At 43.5% G+C, this 10,363-nt stretch overlaps 1 protein-coding gene across 1 annotated transcript; it reads left to right on the top strand.

Moving 5' to 3' along the window:
• Positions 1 to 207: 207 nt before the first annotated feature.
• Positions 208 to 1,796, top strand: LOC136827844 (uncharacterized). The gene is made up of 2 exons (XM_067085302.1): positions 208 to 666; positions 1,758 to 1,796. Exons 1-2 carry the CDS (start codon positions 208 to 210, stop codon positions 1,794 to 1,796), a joined length of 498 nt encoding a protein of 165 aa, XP_066941403.1.
• The last annotated feature ends 8,567 nt before the right edge of the window (positions 1,797 to 10,363 follow it).

Here is a 10,363-nt window from a genome sequence, read left to right as displayed (position 1 = left end):
GAGGCAGTCCCTTAGAAGCCCCAGAACGGGATTTCTTAGGGGTGAGAGACAGCCTTCTTCTTCTCTGAATGACAAGCCTTAGAAGAAGAAGGGGAGGAGGTAGCAGACAACGACAACAACAGCGAAGACGAAGACGAAAACGATGAAGACAAAGACGACGACACCTTCCTAGACCTCTTCTTTGACTTTTTCTTCATCATCTTCAGGATGGCAGCCAACTCAAGCATCCACGAGGGAGCAGCAGAAATCACAGGAACAGCCGGGGTGGCCAGGATTGTGGGAGCAACCCGGACAGCAGAAACGTCAACAGAGGAGACCAACGCATCCATGGCAGCCAGTACAGCCCGAGAGCCGGGGAAGCCAGGAGCAGCGACTGGGGGAACCGGAACAGCCTGGGCAGGTAGAGAAGCCAGGATGGGCCGAGAGCCAGGTAAGCCAGGAGCCAGGACTGGGGCGACTGGGATAGCAGGGGAAGGTGGAGTAGCTAGGAAAGCCCAGGAGCCAGCAACACCAGGAACAGCAAGAGCAGGGACCATAACATGGGGCGCGGATGAAGTCACCATCATGGAGGGTCCTGGCTGGGACAGCGGGGCCAGGAAGCCAGGAGGCAGTGGCACTGCACGATGGGATGCCAGCGCAGCGGTCACCAGTCACCTGGGTACTCAGGTGAGAAGAGACAGTCACCAGCATCTTTGCAAAAGCAGTCGTTGTAACGGTGCTGGTTGTAGCAGTAGCCGCGGCATGGGTCGCTACCGGGCCGCCAGACAGATGAGCCAGGAGACCCTCCAGTGACAGTACACCAGGAAGACCCAGGTGGAGCCAGGTTGAGTCAAGATCTGAGGCCTGCCCCCAAAGAGAAGCCTCTACCACCATACCTGAGGACAAAGTCAGGTTAAGGGAGGGAGACTCCACTCGCTCAGGGGATGAAAAATTAACCGCCCCGCCCCCGGGGCAAGGAGGGGGCCCCGAAGAAGAGGTCATCCTGATCCTCCGCTGCCCCACATCGTTCCACGCTCGACGAAGCGAGCGAAAAGAAGACGAAGGGGCGTTCTCTTCCAAAGGAGAGGCAGTCAGAAGGGGAAGCTTGCTGGGAGAGAGAAATGATCCAGAAGGGTTAGCCACCAAGGGAGTCACTGGGGGTGTGTAACCCTCAGATGACACCTTGGAAGGGTTTCTCCAGTACTGTTTCTTCCCTTCAAACCACGCCCACTGATCAGCCGACCAGGAGCAACACTCGGTACAAGGAGATTCCCGTGAACACACACCCCCTGCAAGAAGAGCAAAAGGGCATGTGGGTCCACATCAATTTTCAATCTGAAACTAATGTGTTACATTTCTTCCCACCAACCCCAGGACACACAAGCTGGGGGAAGGCAGGCTTACGAGGTTTATTTCCTTCATGCGCTTGCATGATTATGAAAGAAAAACACAAGGCAAGCGAGAAAAAGAAAAGATCTCACTGGGAAAACAGCTCAATGAAAGTCAGGGCAGAGAGCGAAGAAACGTCTGTACTGCGCGATGGCTGAGAGCAAAGTTGGAATGTTTACATACGAGCAAGCAGGACTTCTGCCTCCCGGACAGTAGTTAACTGCCTAACCACCTTGTTTGAAAGTTCAACAGCCGTTTCCAGCTTCGCTAAAAGTAATTCCTGTTGTAAAGGACCGATGGTTTGTATATCGTGTTGGAAAAAACAGTATTTTATAAGATTATGTACGTCAATCATACGGGTACTAACCAATGATGAATGTTGATTATAGATGAATGATGATGAATTAACTGTGCAGTGCGATGAATGACGATGAAGATATGACTGCAGAGCAAAGCAGAGAGTTACATCTCTGAAGGCGTGTCTTCCTCTTCTTCAGCAAGTTGGGGAGGCACTTCTTCAGATGATTGGGGAGGGTCTTCCTCAGGTGCTTGGAGAGATTCTTCTTCAGGTGACTGGGGAGGCACTTCAGGTGCTTGGGAAGGCATTTCAGGCATTTGGGGAGACACTTCATCAGGCACTTCAATCACTTCAGGTACTTCTTCAGGGGTTTGGGGAGGAGACTTTGGAGGGGCCCTTCTTCATCCGTTTGATGAACATGGTAATAGGCAGCTGCTGTCGCTGCTTCTTTATGCTGACGTGGGCTTGATTATAGGGCTCCAAAGCCGCGTCAAGGGGATTTGAAAACTTTAACCCTGGGTAGGTAAACAGGCCCTATGGGGGACCTACACAGAACAGCATTTTTTGTAATAACACAAGGGAAAGTGGTGTTTGGCAGGCCCTTGAGGTGTGCAGCTTCAGCTCTCAGTGTGCCTCAACTGTGAGCAGAAGTGCTGTAATTGGATGCCTAAGTTTGCCATTTTGAAGCAATTTTGAGTATCGCTGATCCCCAGATGGGTACCTTATTACCTGACTTGTTCTTGATATGGATTTTGGTATACACTTACATTTGTCACCAGGCCAGTAGGATGACAAGAGTTCAGCTCATCACCACCATCCACCATAACCCCTCAGTTATTGAGAAGTTCAAAAGGGAGGCATAGATACTTTTGACCAGCTGTGGGCCAAGACTTCCTGCATCAGGAGTACGCAAAGATGGACTATGTGTTTTTCTTAAATATTGTCAACCTTTCTTACAGTAATGCTTACATCCTGCATCAAGTACAGACAAAAGAGGGAAGGACTGTGATGAGGAAGGACTTTGGCATAGAGCTGGCTGATGGGCTGACTAGACAGTGGTCTCTTTCTAGGCTACACTCCAAAACCTTGCCCCTAGAACTCAGGTATCTGATTTGCTCTGTCTATAAAGAAGGGGCAGACATCGACCCTGTAAGCTCTGAATTTGAAGAAGTTGCAGGCCCCAAGAAGAGGAACCAGTGTCACCTGTGTCCACAGGCCTCAAACGAAAAATCATGGGTCACCAGCGTAAAGTGCAATAAATATAAGGCCCCCAGAGTAGGAAGGGGGTAAAGACACAAAATAAAAAATGCAGGTAAAACGGTTTAAAGTTGTGCAATTTTCAAAATATTGTAGCTCGGTTATTTGAGGCCCCCAGAGTAGAAAGGGGGTAAAGACACAAAATAAAAATGCAGGAAAAACGGTTTAAAGTTGTGCAATTTTCAAAATATTGTAGCTCGGTTATTATATAACCGTCCTAACCACTACCGTATCATCCGTGACTGCTGTAAATAATAATGAGGTAAGAACAAAAACTTTGTTACTCATTTCAGTAATTTATATTTTGTATTCACAAACAATTTGGTGGTCATACATTGACTTTTGACTAAGATATACGGTAAATATCATCTGTCTGTCAAAACTCAAATGACCCTCTCACAAGAAATTTTTTAAAAATTCATTTTTGACACCTAGCAACTGCTCAGATTTACTTTTTTGGACTTGTTTCTTATTCTAGAATGCTTATACTTTATTCACAAACAATTTAGTGGTCATACATTGACATTTGACTAAGATATATGATAAATATCATATGTCTGTCAAAATTTTAAAGGGTCTTTTTAGAGTGACATTTACATAAAGAAATTTTTTACTCCTTTTAACTACTTAGATTTTTTTTTTTTTCTTATTTTAGAATTTCATAAACATAAATTAATATTTAGGTGCCCTTCAGGCAGTTATTAAAAAATACTGATTTTTTCATAAAATTAATTTTCCGTTATAGATTTTTTGTTTGTGGCCACACAGAAGGCTGAAATCTCAAACTTATCACACCATCCTACTTGAAGAATCTGAAACTATCATTCCCTCAAGACCCTTCAAATAATTCATGTGTATTTTTGTATACAGTATGACATTTTTATAATAAAATAAAGTTTTATACAGTAAACCCCCTGTATTCACATTCTACAATTCGCGGACTCACCCATTCACGGATTTCTCTATGGAACATATATACACATTATTCACGGAAAGTTCGCCCATTTGCTGTATTTTTCACTGAGAAATATTCACTAATTACTGTATTTTCATATCATTTTCATGACTCAATGCACTTTTTGTGAAAAAACTGCTAAAATATTCAAGTAGAAGCATTTTTTTTGAACCACCAAAATAGGTAGTTCTAAGCGTTTTTAGTGAGGTTTTAGGTATTCGTGGATTTTAGCTACTCGCGGGGGGGTGTGGTACACATTCCCCATGAATACAGGAAGTTTAGTGAATATATTTACCCTGTAATTACATTGCTGTAGTTTCTACTCAAATGGCAGCTTGAATTTTGAAATTCAAGGTAACACTTCTTCGAGCTTGAGTAGGTGACTAGACACCGCCCACTTTCTGGGAAAGAAGAGGAACAACTTAGCAAATAGCTTCAGTTTGTTTGTGCTGAAATGTCCATGTGAGGGGAGGTGGGAGCGTTCTACTCATAATTACTGGGTATGTATATACAGGAAGTCCTTGGTTATCAGCGAGGGTTCCGTTCTGGGTGTGTGATGATAACTGAAAATCACCACTAACCAAAAATTGGCGATTTTCGGGCTTATCAGTGCCAAAAAGTGCCGATTTTGAGTTATCGGCGCCTCTGTTAGGTATGTATTGGTGCCAATACCCAATTATTGGTGCCAATAAGTGAAACGCGATTATGCCAAAAATTGCCGATTCTGTCGCTAGACAAGCCCCATAAAACCGATCACCATAACTGGAGTTCAACAGCAACCAGGACTGCCTGTATAAAATTGAAATAGCTACTCCTTGATTTGGCGTTACTCTTCTCTACCATTCTTGTGCGAACTAAGTTCAGTTCTTTACTGATATCGTAAATCTTTCTCTCGCTGTATTTATCAACGAAGTAACCGTATCGCCCTTAGCACTCTGTTGACAACAAATCATAAGGTCACTTTCAATGACCTTATACGAAGCTTCTGGAATATCTTAATTGTGTCATTCGCCATAGTGTTGATACTATATTGCACTTCATCCAAAGATCTGTCCCAATGTGTGCTCCGGAACCACCCACTGTGTGCGCCAATGCCTCAAATTATTTCGATCGCCCTCTCACATAACCCGTTTGCTTCTGGCCTATGCGAGATTATAGATACTTTCTTTATTCCCAGTAAATTAAGCAAGACCCTCAAGTCTTATTAATAAATTCCCTACCATTGTCTTGAGCAGACATTCAGAATTCGTATCTACAAATTATCCCCTTAAAGAATGCTATAAGCTACTTCCTCAGCTGATTTGAATTTCAGCGGAAAATCTTGACAAAGCAGTCAGCTTCGTCAACAACCACTAATAAATATACTATACCCATAAGCAGATTCTGAGAAGTTACCCAGAATATCCATATGCACTCTCTGAAACGGCCTGTTGGTATGGGATATGAACCCAAGCGACCGCGACACCCGTCGTCATGGCTCTAATCGCATTACCAAATAGCGCAATTCTTCACAAAGGCCTCTACTGCGGAAAACATATATTTCAAAGAACTTTGACCTGGCGTTTCATACGTCTTGTCAACACCTAAATGAGGAGAACAAATTTTATTCTTGCAATATCTAAGAACTTGTGGTACTAGACTCTCTGGCCACGATGATTTATTAATAATTTCACCCCATGCTTAGACTACTTATAAGTTATGCCCAACTTTCCTAACCAATAAATTATTTCCAATTCTAGTCAGAAAAGGCAGCTTATACCCTTTCTTCAGTGAAACTCCTCTGAAGGAAATGCCTTAGCATCTGATAATTTATCTTCACCTTGCTTCTCTTCGAGCAGGAGTGTCCCAAGTGACATTTTCACCAGTAATATAACACACAGCGTTTCCCTCAACATCACGAATAACAATCTCTTCCGAGACTGCCGACACACTATTTCTCTCCGAAGTATGCACTATAGGAACGTGTTTGTCCCCTACATGAAATATCTCAGAACTACTAGTATCCGAGACATGAGACACCAAATGTCTACTCTCGTCTTCCTCACAGGATTCGGTATGTACTCCCTCATCCTCGACCGGAAAATATCTGCTCAATGTATCTGCAACTACATTATGCTTACCTTCAATGTATTTAAGGCTTGCATCAAAATCTCTCAATGTCAAAAACCAACGTGCTCTCTTGGGCGATAAATTTGGCTTATTGAAAAGCTCTGTAGCGGTTGATGATTTGTAAAAATCTCAACTTTATTTCCATCAACAACATCTTTAAATATGAACAAGGCTAGAGACGACTGCGAAAGCCTCCTTGTCCACAACTGACATAAGCCTTTCGTTACTACCACGCGTTTTGAACTTTCTGCTATAAAAAGCAATTGGATGTAAATTTTCCCTCAAATTTCTGCACATCAAACACCTATACGCTTCTGACTCAACGTCAGTCACCAAGGTGAGCAGTTGACTAAAATCTGGAAACTTCAAAACAAGTGGGTTCACTAAAGCATTCTTAAGCTTCTCAAAAGTAATTATGACTGTCACCCCAAACAAGTTTAACGTCTTCTGCTAATAGATCTGTCAATGGAACGCTATTGTAGAAAAATTCGCACAAAGCGCGAAAGAAACCCGACATACCTACAAGATGAGCGAATCTGCTTCCTGGTTTAGGAACTGGAAAACTCGCGATAGCCTTGACTTTGTCATCATTCCTCCTGACTCCTTCTTTAGAATGTAGCCTGAATAAACAATTTCTTTTTCTTGAAACTCACATTTGTAATTTGACCTTTAACCTTGAGCCGTAATCGCTTGAGGACTTCTTTTAACACCTTTAGATGTTCTTCAGTTGTATCTGTGCATATGAGAATGTCATCCATGTACACAAATACCGACTTTCCTAATAAACCGTGAAGTACTGTGTTAACCTGCCTAGTAAATGTTATTGGGGACCCTTGTAATCCGAAAGGCATCCTATTAAACTCGTAATGTCCCTTGCGCGAAAATGCTGTAAATTACGGCTATTGCTAAGTGGAACTTGCAAAAAATCCCTCGCATGGAATCTATGAGGCGAATATATATTCTTGCCACGATTTCAACAAACAAATCAGGCAAACAGGCTACGGGTATCTATCTGGGCATGTCTTTTCGTTCAATTTACGAAAGTCTCATACTCTGATACTACCGTCTTTTTGGGACGTAGTAAGAGAAAATTAAGGCGAGGAACTGGGCCTAATATTTTCCGACTCCCACTTCCTGAACTTCTTTTCTACTTCTTCTCTGATCTTAAAAGGAATTAAATGCAACTGGAATATATAGGTTGTACCTTTCTCTGGAAGCAGATTGAATGTTCTAAAACATCTGTAACCCCTAGCTTATCTCCTTTCAAAGCAATAATATCTAAATATTCTTTCAACACTTTCTCTACTTTATCTGTATACTCGGAATAATCAGCTTTAGCCAAATGTTCGTGAAGAACTTGACTTCTGAATTGTAGCTCCTCATTGGTCTGTCTCTTCCCACCTCCAATGGTGGGATTCAGCTATATATATATCTGTCAGGTAAGTTTCATGAACAAAATGATATTTTTATAATAAAATAAAAGTTTGTTCATACTTACCTGGCAGATATATATAATCATAGTACCCACCCTCCTCCCTCAGGAGACAGTAGCACTAGAAAATCTGAATAGAAAATGGAATGGTTCTGATACCCGCCCCAGCCGGCGGAATGGGTACTAACCACCTGGCCCCACTGCGTGTGCCGTAAGTTTTGAATTTCCGTCTGGTCCTTCGGAGAATACAGCTATATATATATCTGCCAGGTAAGTATGAACAAACTTTATTTTATTATAAAAATATCATATTTTCTGGTGATGCCCAGGGAAGGATGGGGCGTGTACAGTAACTGGTACTAGGTTTCTCTCCTCCGTAGAGGTAGATCCTCACACCCACTGCAACTCCTACGGGAGGCATGAGTGTAACAAGATTAGTCCCTGTTCAGAGTGCTGCGTTTGGCCTTCTGAACAGTGGGTGAGGTTTGCTAGGAAGAAGAAAAGAGAGAAGATCGCTCAGGTGTCGTCGGATTGCAATACAGTGGGTCCCCGCTAGATCGCAGATCAGCAATCGCGCCTTTCACTTACTTGAGGGATTTTCTGTGGAACTTATCTCCAGATATATCAAAGAAAATTCACCAATATGCAAATTTTTTCACAGGGCAATATTCACTAATTACTGTATTTTTATTTTATTTTCATGACTAAGTACATATTTTATGATAAAAAAATTATTTACTAAATTTCAGATATTAATATTAATGTAAACACAGCAAAGTATCAATCAAATGTTAAAGTAAAATCCACCAATATTGATCTGTTATCATCGTAATATGTACTGTATAAAAAAAAGATGTTCACTCTCTCTCTCTCTCTCTCTATGACAACATGCTATTGGTTGAAGGAGTTGGAAGTATCTATTCACAAAGCTTGTATCTCGATGCTTTTTATGTACTGTCAGTAGTGTGAGTTGTATTTTTGTTCTCTCTCTCTCTCTCTCTCTCTCTCTCTCTCTCTCTCTCTCTCTCTCTCTCTCTCTCTCTCTCTTACTAAGATAAGAGAGAGAGAATTTTTATGCATATGTAACATGTATCCTTTTTTTGTATGATAGATAATTGATTTACTAATTTTCAAATATTAATATTGAAAATGCAAAAAACAACAAAATATCAGTCAAATGGTAAAGGAAAATCCCTCAATATCATCTATCATCATAATATGTGCTGTTTAAAAAAAAGATGTTCACCCCCTCCCTCTCTGTCTCTCACCATGACGACATGCTGTTGGTTGAAGGAGTTGGAACTAGCCATTCACAAAGCTTGTAGCTCAATGCTGTGGTATGTACTGTTGCTAGTGCATGAGTTCTCTCTCTCTCTCTCTCTCTCTCTCTCTCTCTCTCTCTCTCTCTCTCTCTCTCTCTCTCTCAGATAAGAGAGAGAATTTTTATGCATATGTACATGTATGTTTATTTGTTTTGTATGATAAATAAATGATTTACATTTTCAGATATTAATATTAATGTAGAACACAGCAAAATATCAATTCATTAAGGAAAATATAATAAATTAGGTAAGATTTTAGCTCAATATTTTGTTTTCCCTGATCTTTTTTTGTCTCTGAATTTAGGGATTAAGAGGTGCAAAAGAAGACAAGCAGGAAAAAGGTACTGCTGGTTTATTGGTGATCCAGGCGGTTTATATAGCAGCAGACTGACGTCGCGCCGCGGAATACAATGGGAACAAGGGTGACCTGAGGTCGATAATAATTAACAATAAATACAGTGAACGAGTACACTTTAAATTATACCAATGGACAGAATTGAAGTTGAATACAATCTTGATGCTTGCAAAAGAAGAATACATGGTATACAAATCAGAGACAGGTAAACAATTATATACATAGTTTAAATGATTGGATTTGCGTGACCTGCCATGCCAGGTGTGACGAATTGTAGAGGCAAAGAAAATGGGACGTCACCATAGAAAACTTGCTCAGCAGAGACTTTACAAATACTTCCCCCCCCCAGATGTGGGTAACGTCTGATTAGTTGGCGTGTCTGCTGGGGCGCTGAAGGGTGCCACAGCTGCGTGAGGACATCGGAGAGACACCCTGTGTGTTGGGGCGGCTGACTGCGGGTGCTTTCGGGGGCGACCGCATGCCCGCTTCTTACGGGGGGCCGGCTGCGGCGACGGCTGTCCAGGTGGAGGGTGTGGTGTGGTGACGTCTGTGTCCTCCTCCAGGAGGGTGAGCTTGACACGGTCTACCAACACCCAGTCGTTCTTCCCGTGAAGGGCGAGCCCAAACGCCTTGTTGTTCCGCTCCAGCACGCGGAAGGGCCCCCTGTAGGGCCTGGTCAGTGGTGGGCGGACGGCATCATCTCTGACGAAGATGTGGGTGGTGGAGGACAAGCCGGGTGGCGTGAAGGTGGCCGACCTGTCGGTATATGTCCGCTTGCGGGGGGCGAACTTGCCGACTATGTTGCGAAGCCTCTGGACAGATGGGTTGTGGTGGTCCTCTGTAACTAGCTCGCCCGGGACCACGAGGGGCTTGCCGTAGGGTTTCTCAGCTGCAAACGGGGCGCCATCAGCCCTGGGGGCGGTTCTCAACCCGAGGAGGACCCACGGCAGCTGGTATTTCCAGTCCTCGGCGATGCAGTAGGGTGGGGTCTCTGGGTCGGCGGCCTGCTTCCTGGCGAGGTGACGGAGCAGGTGAACTCCGCGATGACTGAGAGGTGTCGCTGCTGCCTGGAAGACCATCGTCCCCTGCTTGGTGAAGGCATGGACCAGCGGGCTGGTGGTCTGTGTAGATTGTGAAGGGCGTGCCCTCCAGGAGGAACTTGAAGTGCTGGACTGCCCGTTATACCGCGCGAGTTCCTGTCGAAGGTGCTGTGGCGGGCCTCTGTGGGGCTGGAACTTTGCTGAAGAAGGCGGTGGGCTGGGAGCAC

The sequence above is a fragment of the Macrobrachium rosenbergii genome, chromosome 42 (assembly GCF_040412425.1).
Source record: "Macrobrachium rosenbergii isolate ZJJX-2024 chromosome 42, ASM4041242v1, whole genome shotgun sequence".
In the NCBI taxonomy this organism is placed as follows: Eukaryota; Metazoa; Arthropoda; class Malacostraca; order Decapoda; family Palaemonidae; genus Macrobrachium; species Macrobrachium rosenbergii.
This window is presented reverse-complemented; position numbering and strand designations above follow the sequence as displayed.